General features: G+C 44.2%; 1 protein-coding gene across 1 annotated transcript in view; it reads left to right on the top strand.

Annotated features, from left to right (window-relative positions):
- The window catches only part of Miga1 (mitoguardin 1), a 57,020-nt gene that overhangs the window by 29,464 nt on the left and 11,871 nt on the right, over window positions 1-15,685 (top strand). The window contains exons 7-10 of the mRNA XM_059266465.1: window positions 5,283-5,383; window positions 13,025-13,140; window positions 13,434-13,506; window positions 15,058-15,144. Coding sequence (XP_059122448.1) covers window positions 5,283-5,383; window positions 13,025-13,140; window positions 13,434-13,506; window positions 15,058-15,144 — 377 coding nt within the window. The remainder of the gene's footprint in view (window positions 1-5,282; window positions 5,384-13,024; window positions 13,141-13,433; window positions 13,507-15,057; window positions 15,145-15,685) is intronic.

The raw sequence follows: 15,685 nt of genomic DNA, 5'->3' as shown, positions 1-15,685 counted from the left end.
CACCTCCACTGCCTCTGCGTTAGCTCCTGCCTCCAGGTGCCTGCAAATTTGAGTTCCTGCCCTGACTTCCTTCAGTGATGAGCAGTGATGGGGAAGTGTAAGCCCAATAAACCCTTTCCTCCCCAAGCTGCTTTGGCCATGGTGTTTCATCACAGCAACAGGAGCTCTGACTAAGACAGATCCCCCGGAACTGGAGTTACAGAAGGCTGTGAGCTGCTGTGGGTGTTGGGAACTGAACCTCCTCTGCAGGAGCAGCCAGCATCTCTCCAGGCCCACACCCTTACACTCTGTACTTAGTACCAATTCTTATTCCCAATTGGTGCATTAGGCGTTCCTTTCCTGTAAAAGGAAAAAAAAAAAAAAATGACCACTTCTTTTTTCCAATTTAGACATTCTGGTAGGTGTGTAATGATATCTCATTATACAGTGGCATTTCTCCACTGTACTGGCTAGTTTTATGTCAACTTGACACAAGCTAGGGTCATGAGAATGGAGGGAGCTTCAGTGAGCAAATGTCTCCATAAGAACAGGCTGTAGCTCTTTCATGACTCAATCTTTGTGGTGGCAGCAGCAGCATCCATGGGTTGGGCGCTTTTGTCTGGGCCCAGGAACAATACAACCTGGAGGTGACTAGCCAGGAGACAGTCACCCAGATGAAAGCTCACGTGTCCTCACTGGAAGATCATGCTGTGCTCTCGGCAAGCCTGCTGCTGGAGGATGAGGCCACCCTTGGCCAGTGTGGCATAGAAGCCCTGACCACTCTGGAAGTAGCTGGCTGAATGCTGGGGGATGAAGTTCATGGTTCCCTGGCTTGTGCTGGAGAAGTGAGAGGTCACACTCCAAGGTATCCAAACAGGAGGGGAAGGGGGAAGAAGAGGAGGAAGAGAAGATGGCAAGAAGGGCCCAATGCTAACTCCTAAGTCCTGTTGTGATCCTGGCACTCGAATAAAGCCACTTTGCCCAGGGCAGGTTGGGGGGTTAGTAAGAAAGAAAGGAAAGAAGGAAAGAAAGAGAGAGAACAGAACAAATGGGCTGTAAACAGGCCTGTAGGCATTTTCTTAATTAGTAATGGATGGGGAGGGCCCATGACATTGTGGGTGGTGCCATTGCTGGGGTAGCAGTCCTGGGTTCTGTAAGAAAGCAGGCTGAGCAAGCCACAGGAGTGAGGAAGCCTGTAAGTAAGCAGCACCCCTCCATGGCCTCTGCATCATTTCCTGCCTCCAGGTTCCCGCCCTGCTTGAGTTCCTGTCCTGACTTTCTTCAGTGATGGACTAAGATGTGGAAGTGTAAGCCAAATAAACCCTTCCTTACCAACTTGCTTTAGTGGTGGCGCACACCTTCAATCCCAGTACCTGGGAGGCAGAGGCAGGCAGAACTCCATGAGTTTGAGGCCGGCCTGGTCTACAGAACCAGTTCCAGGACAGCCAGGACTAGACAGAGAAACCCTGTCTTGGAAAACCAAAATAAATAAATGAAGTAAAATAAAAACTTTAATTAAGACAGCCAATAGGGAAAATTTAGTGAGCAGTTTCTGAAACTGCTCAGATGAAAGCTTTAGTTTTTAATGATTAAGCTATCCTTGTGTTTGGGCGGCACAGTCAAGAGTTGAGACTCTCTAGAAAGCATGTTGTACATTTTAATTGGGTGTGTGAAAACAGTGAGTTTGGCTTTCTTCTCTATACATTTTATTGGTTCATCCAAGAAGCAGATGTGTTATTTCTCTTCCTCGTCGTTAAGATGCCATTCAGGAATCCTAACAACCACTGAAATGAGAGGCACAGTCGGTGGTTTTCGGCACGTGGATAGAGCACATTACTGATGAACTCAGAATCACCAATAATTTGTCGGCATTGCAGAGAGATCAAAGCACTTCCCCTTGGTGTCATTTAACCAAGAGTGAGCCCAGATTTGAATTCTCTGCTTCACTTTCCCTGTGCCTTCTATCGTCTGTCTGTTGTATGTCTGTCTGTTCCTGCCTGAAGGCCACATGTGAATCAGTCACTGTGTATGTGTGTCTATCTATGTCTGAATGTGTCTGTCCCTAATAAGGGACTTTGCTCTGCATTTGTTGCACAGCACAGAAAACACCACATGAGGGATACTTTACCTAAGTTCACAAGGGATGAAGTCACTGACTGCAGCTGACCCCATATATCATAGACATCCATTTAAAAGGCTGTTTGCTGTTTCCAGCAAACGATTATCATGACACACATACATGGCCCTGTCAGGGCATGGAATGGTTCATAACTGAGATCACAGCTGTGCATTAGCTTAGGTTGTAAACGTTGGTTACACGGGAAATCCAAGGCAATAAGGTTGATTGTGACATTGTTCTTTTAAAAGCAGACTACACCAACAGGCTGGGTACACAGTAGGACAGCAGTCTTGAGTGACCTTCAGGTGCATTATTAACTCTGTCTGAGGTCCAGCAAACCTTCCAGTCTGTTAGAGTGTAGGTGATGTTTTCATGATGCATTGCCACAGCAGGGTTAGACTCAGTGAGTAATTCTAGCCCCTCTGGAACGGAGTCAGCCTTGTTAGATTTTCTTTTCTTTATTTCAATAAAATACAACCTTAGTTGATCTAGATGACACTGAATGGCTAGTTACTGTCAAATGAAGCTCAACAGGCTTAACAGTCCCCGTGTAAGATGTGCAAAGAAAGTAGTTCTGGATAAATGTGGTGTTCTGAGACAATGACAACAGGCACGTGGAACCCAGTTAACAGACTGTAAATTTCATCCTGCTTTAAAGCTGCTGCGGCATAATGGAGTTGTACTTTCTTACACCAGCAGCACTAACAATGGAAGATAAGAAAGAAAACCTTCAAAGCTCCGACTCTTAAACAGCTCAAGTGCAGACGTGGAGTGCAAGTGTATGTATGTCTGTGTGCTTGCATATGTGTGTGTTTGCATGCATTCATGTGTATGTGTGCATTTGTGTGTGTGCAAGTGTGTGTATGTGTTTACATATGTGTGTGTTTCTGTGCATGTATGTGTATGTGTGGGTGTGCATGTGTGTGCATGGCTGTGTGTGCATTTGTGTGTGTATGCATTTTTTAAGTGTCTTATATGTACTGAAATGAAAATTATGGGAATTTCTCCCATAATTGAGTGTCCAAAGGTACCATTTGCCAGTTATGAAACTATGTATAAAAGTGTAAAACAGCCAGGCGGTGGTGGCGCACACCTTTAATCCCAGCACTCGGGAGGCAGAGCCAGGCGGATCTCTATGAGTTCGAGGCCAGCCTGGGCTACCAGGTAAGTTCCAGGAGAGGCACAAAGCTATACAGAGAAACCCTGTCTCGAAAAACCAAAAAAAAAAAAAAAAAAAAAAGTGTAAAACAACTGGACTGGAGAGAGGGCTCAGCAGTTAAAAGTGCTCCCACAGAGGACTTGGGCGTGGTTCCTAGCACATACTTCATGGCTCGCAACTACCAGTAGCTCCAGTTCCAGGAAATCAACACCATCTTCTAACCTCTGTGGGCATCTCCATGTGGATGGTTCATATCAGTTTATTCAGGCACACATAAAGGCAAAGTAATAACAAAAATTTAAGTACCAAGACACTTATTTTATTTTCTGGTTTAGTAGAATACTATAAATTTCTGAGGTTTCATTGTTTCCTTTTGGTTTGATTTGGGGTGGTTTGTTTGTTTATTTGTTGGCTTGTTGGCTATGCTAGGTAGAGAAGGGTTCTATTTCCTTCTTTGTTTTTTGAGATGCTGGGTTAAACTAGCGTGCTGGCTCCTGAATCACTAGGGTTATACCAACGTGCCACCATACTTGGCTGGGTAGAATTTTAAGATGAGAAGTTATGTGCTTTCAATAGGTTAATACAAGCCTAATGTGAAACATTATAACTTAAATCTTAGAAGGTAAATAGTTAAAATGTAAACGCTGGCCCCAGCAAACATGAAACGGGACCATGTTCAGCACCCGTGGGTGTTGCCCACAACCCACCCGAGGCCTCGACACTGCACATCATCCCTTTTGTTCTGCACAGGACTTAAAATATAATCGGTTGCACAACTTTTGAATTTAAACTAAATTAATGGGGTTTGGATTTTTGTTTCCCAATAAAAATCACAAAAGGTTTTTCTGATACGTAGGGGTTCTCAAGAAAATTTGAAAGATTTCTGGCAAAGTTAATGACATTTATTTGAGGAAGGCTTAGTAGAATGGAAATTTTAATAAATGAAACCAAGGAAATTCCTGACTTCTTATTAAAGGAGATAAAGCGTTTGACAAGTTTAACAGATTGAGAATCTTTTTTATTCTTTGCTTTTTGTACCCATGATGCATTTGCAAGTACATTACTTATTTGCTAAATCACATAGGTAAGTAGTTTTAACCTGAAAATGTACTGTCATCGAATGGATTCCTGTTGATGGTATGGAGGCTCTTCAGACCCACATTCAGGGTGTTGTGCGTTGCCAACAGACAGCCTGCCCTAGTATGGCCAGATAAATTATTTCCAGAAAGGTTGGCTTTATCATGGTTTAAAAAGCCACTGAAGCGCTGGTGCCCACACCTTTAATCCCAGCACTAGGGAGGCAAAGGCAGGCAGATCTCTGTGAGTACAAGGCCAGCCTGGGCTACAGGGTGAGTTCCAGGAAAGCCAGGGCTGCTACACAGAGAAACCCTGCCTAGAAAAACAAAACAAAGGCCACTGAGGTGGTTAGTTAAAAGAATAAACATGAGAAACTGATGTCTGACCTTTGTTGGCTATTCCGTTTGCTAAAGTCAGCCTTTGAAGGCGATGCAAATCAGGAGCAGCTTCCTGTCAGTGATTAGCCAGAACTACTGTGTTAATAATTCAGTTAATACAAGTGTGTGGTGCATGCCTTTTTGGTTTCACTCCGTAGCTGCCTGGCTTTGAACTCGTGCTTCTCATGCCTCTGCTTCTTCAGCTTCTCTTACTGGTGTGGGCCACCACAACCTGCATGGTGCACGCCTTTACTCCTAGCTCAAGAGGCAGAGGCAGGGGGATCTCTGTGAGTAGAAATCCAGCCTGGTCTCCACACTGAGTTCCAGGACAGCCCAGGCTACTTAGTGAGACCCTTTCTCAAAAATTTTTTTCCAGTTGACTTGAATGCCTTACAATATTTCAAATTTAGGCAAGACCACTTGCAAATAAATTGTTTTAAACTGGTTTTGGCGTTTACATACTTTACCAAGTATGGTAAATAATTTACCTATAGTTATTTTTTAAACTCAAAGCGAATGTGGCAGAGACAAAGAGTAACAATGTTGTACTTTCTACCTTTTCACTTTGAAGATAAAGATACAGATGTGAGCGGGAAGGAGAATATGGATGAATTTGGTCTGCAAGACACCTTGAATGCTGAATCAGCAGATCTCTTTGCTTCAGTAGCAGAGGTAAGATATGTTCAATGTTCATGGGGAGGTAGCTTTGCCATTGCACCACAATTCAGCTCAGTTGCCGTGTGTGTGTGTGTGTGTGTGTGTGTGTGTGTGTGTGTGTGTGTGTGTGTGTTTTGCCTGCAAGTATGTCTCTGCATCACATACGTGCCTGGTGCCCACAGAGGCCAGGAGAGGGCATCAGATGGCCCGGAACTGAGGTCACAGATGGTTTTTAACTACCCTGTGGGAGCTGGGAGTTGAACCCAGACCCACTGCAAGAGCAGCCAGTGCTCGTAACCACCAGGCCATCTCTCTCACCCTGCCTATGTCACCTTCCTTCTCACTTTTGCTTGAGACAGGGTTTTGCTTTATAGCCCATGCTGGCCTCAAACCCACAATTCTCCTTCCTTACCCTCCTGAGACTGGAATTAGGTATGTAACCTAACAACATTTTCTTTCTGGAATCTGGAGAGATTACTCAGCAGTTAAGAGCACTGGCTGCTTGCTCCGAACACTCAGATTCTATTCCCAGCATTCACATGGGCCCACATCCTTGGAAAGTTTGAGGTCAGCCTGAGATAGTAAAATTCTGTCTCATAACAACCAACCAAATATATATCTTTATAGAGATACCATAAAATATACTCTAGTTCCAGGGAATTCAACACCCTCTTCTGGCCTCTGTGGGTACCAGGCACGCACATGATGCACATGTAGACAGAATTCCCAAACACAATACAATTTCAGAATATTTTCCTTAAACTCCTTTCTAATATTTAACTTGAAAATACTTTTTAGTTTGGAAACATGTTGGTGGTGTAATGCCTGCACACCACACACCAGGTGCTGGACCAGAGCTTACCACACAGAGAACATCTCTTCAGGTGTTCATCAGGTGCACTTGAATTTACTGTTTAGATTACAAAGGTTTAATACATTTTTAACTTCTCATAGGAAAGAATGCATGAGTATGTATAAGAAGGATTCAATAATCAAGAAATATTTTAGCATTGCTTCTAAGGTATAAATGTATGAACTCAGATATACTACAAGATAAATTCTTTTGTAAGGAATGTAGCTGGGCATGATGGTACACACCTTTAACCCCAGTACTCTGAGAGGCAGGTGAATTTCTGAGTTTGATGCCAGCCTGGTCTACAGATGGAGTTCCAGGCCAGAGCTCCATAGTGAGATCCTGCTTCAGGAGAAGGAAAAAGGAAAGAAGGGAAGAGAGAAAGAAAGAAGGATGGATCAGAATCCTGAGGAGTTAAACAGTGTGTGATAACTTGATAGGTTTATTCAGAATTAATAGGTTTTTTGGCCCGTTTAGAATAAAACAATTACTGCACTGCACTTCTCTATAAACTAGGCCAATCATTGACAAAGTGATTGACAAAATTTCCTGTATGTAAGCTTTGCTGCACGTTGATTTAGCTCGTTTCCAGTGACAGCTGAAGATGCTTTTTGAGAAATGTAATCATACCTGTTTGGGGGAAATTTGATCACACTGTGAACCCTGAGTTTGAAGTTGCATTAATTAAATAAAATCACCCTTGGGTTAGGAGGCAGAGCCAGCAGCTAGTTGACAGAAAGTAATCATAGAGAGTCAGAGGGAGTCTGGAAGATGGATAGAGAGACACACAGGAAGTAGTAGGGAGGCGGATCTGGGGAGATGGGAAAGTCACTGTGGCCAATTACTGCAGAGCCGCATTCAGGCTGAAACAGCAGTAGATTCTGGTGCAGCTGCTCTGACGGCGGAAAAACAGCATACCTGGAAGGAAGAGGCAGGAGGACCAGGAGTTCAAAGCCATTCTTGCAAAGTTTGGGGTCAGCCTGGGATAATGAAATTCTGTCTCATCATAACCAATGGCTTTATGGAGATACTATAATATATACTCTTGAGCATATACAATTTGGTATTTTTTAGTATATTCATAATTAGACTAACAACATTATTTTATAATTCCAATATTTAAAAAAATTGAGGCAAGGTTCCATTACATAGTCTAGGCTGGCCTCAAACTGAAAGCCATCCCATCTCAGTCTCTTGAGTGCTAATATTATGGGACTCTAGGCATGTGCCATTCCTATAGCTTCCAGAACTTTCCCCCATTGTTAGGTATTGAACCAAAGAGCTTATTGAGCCTGCTTCCAGAAAATACGTGTGAGGATTGTGAGAGACCCATCCCCCAAAATTACAGCTGTGTCACTGAGATGCCTCACCTCAGCGTGGACGATGACTCCCCATAGTTGCATGGATAGACTCTCTTTCTGGTATGCCCTAGCACCTCTGAAACCACATGGAGCTGGTGCAGAATGACATGGGAATGGAGTACAGGGAGGAGCGGCTGGAATATCCCAGGAGGGCCTAATGACTCTTCATTCAGTCCTCTCTTTGAGGGAACATCAACAGGTCTGATCTCGTTGAGCATCTGTGGTGCACAATTAAATTACACCTTCTCTGACTGAGATGGTAATGGGCTGTTGTACTCAAAGACAGCTGTGGTGGTTGGGAAGCAAATGGCTCCCAAAGGGAGTGGCACTGTGAAGAGTTGTGGCCTTGTTGAAGGAAGTGTGTCACTGTGGGGGTGGGCTTTGAGGTCTCTTGCTCAAGCTTCACTCAATGTGACTGTCAGTCAACTTCCTGTTGCCTGCAAGGTGTAGCAGTCTCGGCTCCAACACCACATCTATTTCCTAGTCAGAAAGTGCTATAGTATTGAGATCAGAACTGACCTGGTTTTTCTCTGTGGTCAGATTGAATGTCCTAAATAATGTTACAGTAAAAGTTAAAGAAGCCTTCGTCTTTGTAAAGCTGCACAGTGTCCAAAGGGTTTTCCTCTGCTTGCAGAGAACCATCATCCTTCCACCTTCTTTCAATCATTTGCATTTTGTACTATTTGACATTTTGTTTCTTCTTTTGCTCCTTCTCTCTTGCTTTAATCATCTTGGCCAGTTTCCAGGAGAGTGCAGCCGTGTTTGGAACAGTGAGAGGAGGGCTAAAGCTCTGTAGGAAGGGAGCCGTATGCTCCTTTGTGGCTGTTCTACCATAAACTGCCGAGAGATTTAAATTCCACCTTCCCCATCACCTCAGTTTGAACTACATGCAAGCCAGAGGGTGTCAGGGGATGGCTTGAGGAAGTTGGTTCTCTCCTTCTCAGGGGTCCTGGGCTCGACCTCAGGTTATGAGCCCTGATGCAAGTACATTTACCCACTCGCCATCTCTGGCCCTAAGCCACATGTTTATATTAGCTGTGACAGCTTCTGTGACATTTAGATAAGGCATCAAGGTAGTAGAGATGATTGGGAGCGGAAAGTCTGAGGCTGGAGCCATGGCTCAGTTAAGTGCCTGCGGCACAAGAATGACCATGTGAGTTCCAGCCCAGCACCTGTGTCAGAAGTGCAGGTGTGAGCACCTGTGTCAGAAATGCAGGTGTGAGTGCACCTGTGTCAGAAGTGCAGGTGTGAGCACCTGTGTCAGAAGCCAGGTGCAGGTGTGAGCACCTGTGTCAGAAATACAGGTGTGAGCGCACCTGTGTCAGAAGTGCAGGTGTGAGCACACCTGTGTCAGAAGTGCAGGTGTGAGCACCTGTGTCAGAAGCCAGATGCAGGTGTGAGCACCTGTGTCAGAAATGCAGGTGTGAGCACCTGTGTCAGAAATGCAGGTGTGAGCACCTGTGTCAGAAATGCAGGTGTGAGCGCACCTGTGTCAGAAATGCAGGTGTGAGTGCACCTGTGTCAGAAGTGCAGGTATGAGCACCTGTGTCAGAAATGCAGGTGTGAATGCACCTGTGTCAGAAATGCAGGTGTGAGCACCTGTGTCAGAAGTGCAGGTGTGAGCACCTGTGTCAGAAATGCAGGTGTGAGCACCTGTGTCAGAAATGCAGGTGTGAGCACACCTGTGTCAGAAGTGCAGGTGTGAGCAACTGTGTCAGAAGCCAGGTGCAGGTGTGAGCACCTGTGTCAGAAATGCAGGTGTGAGCGCACCTGTGTCAGAAGTGCAGGTGTGAGCACCTGTGTCAGAAATGCAGGTGTGAGCGCACCTGTGTCAGAAGCCAGGTGCAGGTGTGAGCACCTGTGTCAGAAGTGCAGGTGTGAGCGCACCTGTGTCAGAAATGCAGGTGTGAGCGCACCTGTGTCAGAAGTGCAGGTGTGAGCACCTGTGTCAGAAATGCAGGTGTGAGCACCTGTGTCAGAAGTGCAGGTGTGAGCACCTGTGTCAGAAGTGCAGGTGTGAGCACCTGTGTCAGAAGTGCAGGTGTAAGCACCTGTGTCAGAAGCCAGGTGCAGGTGTGAGCACCTATAAGCCCAGAGTTTGGGTGCTAGAAACAGGGGGATCCTGGGACTTGCTGGCCAACCAGTCTTGCTAAAGCAGCAATTCCAGGTTTAGTGAAAGACCTTGTCTTAAAAATAGGGGGAAATGATCCAGGTATATACCATACATTAATCTTCAGCCTCCACATGCATACACAGCAAAAGAGCCTAAGTTCTAGAATATTATGTCTGGGTTTAAATTCAGTGATTTGTTTATAGGACTTAAAGCACATTTCCTGTCCATGTAAATCTCTGCTCCTTTGCCTGTACGTTGCCAATAGTAGTCTTATACAACTTTCGATCTGATGGAAGGAATGAGTGAGATCGTTTACTTTAAAGCATTTAACACTGCACCAGTTGCATGTGAAATGCAGTACTACAGCCTGCAAAGGTGCTTCTGGAGTTTCTAGTGCAGATGTCCAGAGGCTATGGCTGCAGCTCTTGAATACGATGCTTTTCCCACGTACAAGGCCCAAGATTTGATCCTACGCACGAGGAAGAAGACGGAAAAGCTCCTCCAGAGAAACAGTGAGAATATTTTGGTATAAATTGTCGAAGACAAAAATTCCAGACCTCTGAGAAGACTTTGCCAGTCCAGACAGCATTTATTCAGATAATGGCAGGCTCTTCCGAGGAGCAGTGAGCTGTGGCGCTCCCCTTTATTCAGGTGTCTCTCAGGAGCTGAAGAGCCAAGTCTTACCATGTAGTCTCTGTACCATCGCTCAGCCACCACTGGAAAGAACAGTCACAGTTTGACCTGTGTGGCAGCTTCCAACAGCTGGGTTCTCCGCATTTGTCTTCTTTCTGGTTTGGTTTGGTTTTGGTTTTTGAGGCAAGATTCACTATTTAGCCCTGGCTGTCCTGAAACTCCCTAAGTAGACCAGGCTGGCCTCAAATTCACAGAGATCTGCTATCCACAAAGACACCAAAACCATATAAAGATAGTAAAACAAGAAAAAAATGTTTACAGATTATGTATCTGATAAAAAAAGTATTGCATGTCTACTATATAAAGAACTCTTACAATTAAATACTAAATAGGTAAGTAGCCTAATGTAAAAATGGGCAAATTAAATAGAAATTGAATAGACATGTCCCCAAAGAGAATATACAAATGGCCAATAAGATGAAAAATTGCTTAATATTATCAGTCATATTGGAATGCAAATCAGTTCTCATCTGCTCTAGTTGTTACAATAAAGGTGGGAAAGTGGTTATAGAAGATGAGTGAACACGGATGGTGGCTGGGAACGAGCGTGCATGGCCACTTTGCAGAACAGTCAGGGTTTCCTCAAACAGTAAAGCACAGACTTACCATCTGACCCTTCTATTTTTATATACCGGGAAAGTTGGAAACATATGTGTTTTTGAACTTGTACACAAATATTCATAGCAGCCTGTTAATGATCCCCCAAAAGTGGGAAAACCCAGTGTCCATCACTGAGGAAATATAAACAAAATGTGGAATGTCCATTCACCAGAGTTTTGTGTTTTTAAAGATTTATCTACATATTTTATTTTATTTTATTTTATGTGTGTGCGTGAGTAACCTGCATGTATGTATGTATGTGTACCACACGCTGCTTGGTGTCCATGGAGGCCAGAAGAGAACAGTGGATCCCTTGGACCTGGAGTTACAGGTGGTTGTGAGCTGCCTAGTATATGAACTGAGAACTGAACCCAGGTCCTCTATTAGAACAGCAAGTGCTCTTGACCACGGGACCATCTCTTCAGCTCCCATGCATTTGAGTTTTATTGATCCATAAAAATGAGTGAACTCACAGTAGAACATTGAAAGCACGCTAAATGAAAGCAACCAAACACAAAAGCCACATACTGGCTAATTCCATTCATATGTCATTTTCTCAGTAGGAAACTGTGGTTTCCAAGTAATGATTTCCAGACACAAGGAGAGGAGAGTGGGGAGACTGCTGATGGAAAAGAGGCCTCTTGGTAGACTGACAAATATGTTCTTGAAAGTACTGCCGGTTGCATAACTCTGAGTGTTCCAGAGCCCAGCAAGTTGTGCACTTTAACAAGGTTGATTATGGTATAGGAAATAAATTTCAGTAATACTATTTTTAAAAGTTTAGAGCTAGGGATATAACTGAGGAAGCAGAGGGCTTGCTTACTGTGCACGGACCCTAGGCTCTCTCCCCATAGCACCATTAAAAAAAAAGTGTCCCAGTAAGTGGATTACTTAGTATTGAAAATAAAATTACTCCAGAAGGTTTCTGTGTAGCTGGCCATCTCATAGTACTTGCAGTTGTTTTTTACTGAACTGTCAGACTGGAATTTTATTTCTAGAGTTGTTAGATTCTATTCGTAGAGTCTAACGAGCATTAGCTATCTTTGAGTTACGTGAAAGCTAACCAAAGCCGCATATAAGACAGAATTCCTACGACAGCAAGTTAATCTGTTTCTGTGTTCTCATAGGCTTTGCCACTGAGTTTGAAGTGTTCTTTAGACGATAAAAACCCTCTTCCTCATCAGTCACTCTGCTTTGTTGCACACCTTGTGGATTTAAGTACTTAGATTCAAAATGAACTAAGCTTGTTAAGTTCTACTCATTTGGGTTGAGACAAGGTCTCACCATGTAATTCTGGCTGGCCTGGAGCTCGCTATGTAGCAAGGTCGGCCTCCTGAGTGCCGGGATAAAAGGTGTGTGCCATCATGCCCAACTAATTCTACTCTTTTGTTCATTTATTTATTTAATTTTCTGAGACAGGGTTTCTCTGTGTAACAGTCCTAGCTGTCCTGGAACTTATTCTGTAGACCAGGCTGGCTTTGAACTCACAGAGATCTGCCTGCCTCTGCCTCCCAAATGCTGGGACTAAAGGCGTGCGCCACCTCCACCCAGCAATTCTACTCTTTTTAACAACTGAATTTTTGCAAAAGATTCTATTGTTAATTGTGTGTGTGTGTGTGTGTGTGTGTGTGTGTGTGTGTGTGTGTGTGTGTATCTGTGAGTAGATACGTGCATGTGAGTGCAAGTGTCCATGGAAGCCAGAACTACCGATTTTGATGCTCCTGAGCTGGAATTAAGGAGTTCTGAGCCTCCCTTGGTGGGTGCTGGGAACTGAGCACACGGTGGTTATCCTGCAACCAGCTCTCCAGCCCAACGCCTGAGCTTTTGTTGTTTGCCTTTTGTTGAGACAGGAGCTTGCCTATGTTAGTCCAGGCTCACCTTGAACTTTAATTTGAAGTAAAATGAATTTAGGTTTTAGTTAGATAAAATGTTAGTGATTTTTGTGGGTTTAGTCACATTTAGCATATTTTGGTAATATGGAGATTCTAGGGTTTTCTTTATAGTTCTTACTTCAGTGTAACTCATTGTATTCTTAGCTCACGGACCACAGAGAGGGACGGCACAGTTACAGCCTGGACTCCTGCCGCTGCCCTTTTTACGAAGAAGCTATGCATCTAGTTGAAGAGGGAAAAATTTACTCCAGAGTACTGAGGTAGTATTCCAGTTTAGCTAATGGCTAATAACTTACTTTAGAGCCTAATGTATTATTTTAAAATAATGTATTAAAGTGCTGTTGCTCTTTTTGTGTGACAGTTATTAAATTATGCTTATGAATATGGGAAAATACATTTTTGGTCCAAGTAAATTTTTACGCAGTGTGTCAGTATGCAGAGGACATGTGTTTTCTATTAAGGTCCTGTGGTGAAGCCCTGTTCAAGTCCAGGTTTGTAGAAGGCTTGATCTCGAATGAAACTTAACAGTTCCTCTCTGCTCTTTATTACATAGAACTGAAATGCTGGAGTGCCTGGGAGACAGTGATTTTCTTGCCAAACTTCACTGTATTCGGCAGGCTTTTCAGGTACTTCTCACAGCATTAAGTGATGCCCCGCCGCCCAGCTCGGCAGGAGTTGTGTACCTTCAGGTTGTAGCATCCCTACCTGTGCAGAGGACAGTCCTTTCCATTATTCTGGCTACTCGTGGCAGATAGGCAGTCAGAAGTTTATTCTCCCTCCATACTGCTCTGTCTCCATTTCCATTGTCCTTCTCCACACCTTCCCAGGCCTGCCACACTGTATCTAGATGGGAGACTGTAACACTGTGTGGAAATGGCCGCTACACTGTATCTAGATGGGAGACTGTAATGGTGTGTGGAAATGGCCGTCACACTGTATCTAGATGGGAGACTGTAACAGTGTGTGGAAATCGCCGCCACACTGTATTTAGATGGGAGACTGTAACAGTGTGTGGAAATGGCCGCTACACTGTATCTAGATGGGAGACTGTAACAGTGTGTGGAAATGGCCGTCACACTGTATCTAGATGGGAGACTGTAACAGTGTAAGTGTGTGGAAATGGCTGCTTAAAATGACTCTTGGTTGTTATCAGGCAGTGTATATTTAGGTTTTTAAAATTTGAATCAGTGATTTCCTAAATCCTAAAAGTACTGATTTCCTAAAGAGGAATGAGGTTGTTAATAATAAAGCCAGAATTGCTGGCACACACCTTTAATTGCAACATTCTTTGTGAGTTCAAGGCCAGCCTGGTCTACCTAGGGAGTTTCAGGCCAGCCAGAGTTACATAGTAAGACCCTGTCTCAAAAAAGAAAAACAAAATTTACCTTAGTTTTTGGGGTTTTTTGTTTGTTTGTTTGTTTGTTTTGTTTTGTTCTTCGAGACAGAGTTTCTCTGTGTAGTTTTGGTGCCTAGCCTGGATCTTGCTCTGTAGACCAGGCTGGCCTTGAAATCACCGAGATCCACCTGGCTCTACCTCCTGAGTGCTGGGATTAAAGGTGTGTGCCACCACCGCCCAACCTACCTTAGATTTTTTTTTTTTAATTTCAAGATTTGCTGGGCAGTGGTGGTGGCAGAGGCAGGCGGATCTCTGTGAGTTCAAGGCCAGCCTGGTCTACTAAGTGAGTTCCAGGACAGCCAAGACTACACAGAGAAATCCTGTCTGAAAAACCAAAAACCAAACCCAAACAATTTTTTTCAAGATTTATTTTTATTGTTTTTATGTGTACACGTGTGTATGTGTGTGTAGTAGGTAGGTAGGTACCCATGAGTGCAGGTGTCCAGGGAGGTCAGAAGAGGATATCAGATACCATGGAGCTGGAATTGCAGGTGGTTGTAAGATGCCCAACATGGGTGCTGGGAACCAAACTTTCATCCCCTGCAAGAACAGTGCATGCTCTTAACCACTAAGCCATCCTTCCAGCTCCTCACCCTAGATATTTAATTATCTAAAACAGAATTTAGATTCGAATATATCTGCCCTTAATCTTTTTTGATCTCTGGGTTTAAGAGTTCTTTTTGTCTCTGTGAATTTGGACTTCCTCCGTTTCCAGTGAGTACACGAACTGTCTCGGGCCCTTCCCATGTCACTGGTGTCTCTCGGGGTTGGTATTTTTCAGGTCGTTCTCTCAGAAGCAGCCAACAGGATATTCCTTGCTGAGAGTGGACGGAAGATTTTGTCAGCTTTAATCGTGAAAGCACGGAAGGTGAGTTTGTGCTGGTTTCTCTGACTGGAGACTAAGTAGTCAGACACGGTGCTGCTGGTGAGAGAGATCAGCAGGGCAAGTCCTTGTCACCAAGCAGACACCCCGAGTTTGAGCCCCAGAACCCACATGACCAAGAGCCAACTCCAGCAGCTGTTCTCTCACGCAGATGGTGGCATGTGCCACCTGTCCACCAAATGAAGAAATATGTATCTTTAAGGTTTTAGGATTAAAATATATTCAAATTTTAATAGTGGAGGAGGTCTTTTAAGTAATTGGGAAGGTCCACCAAACAGTGCTGATTTCTCTTTTTTTGAAACAGAGCCTCTGTGTTCTGTAGTTGGCCTGGAACTCACTTTGTAGATGAAGCTAGGCTCAAATGTGTGCTGATTCTCCTGCCTCTACATCCTGGGTGCTGGAATTATAGATGTGACTACCCCGTCTCCTCAAAGCGTGTGTAAAGCTGTGGCATCTGGAGGTCTCTGGAGAGAGCTGCGACGGTAACCAGGTGTAACCTCCTCCCAGCCTGGACAGCCTGGTGTTC

Source organism: Peromyscus eremicus, chromosome 6, assembly GCF_949786415.1.
Source record: "Peromyscus eremicus chromosome 6, PerEre_H2_v1, whole genome shotgun sequence".
Lineage (NCBI taxonomy): Eukaryota > Metazoa > Chordata > Mammalia > Rodentia > Cricetidae > Peromyscus > Peromyscus eremicus.
Note: the sequence above shows the minus strand (reverse complement) of the source record. Positions and strands in the feature narration are given on the sequence as shown.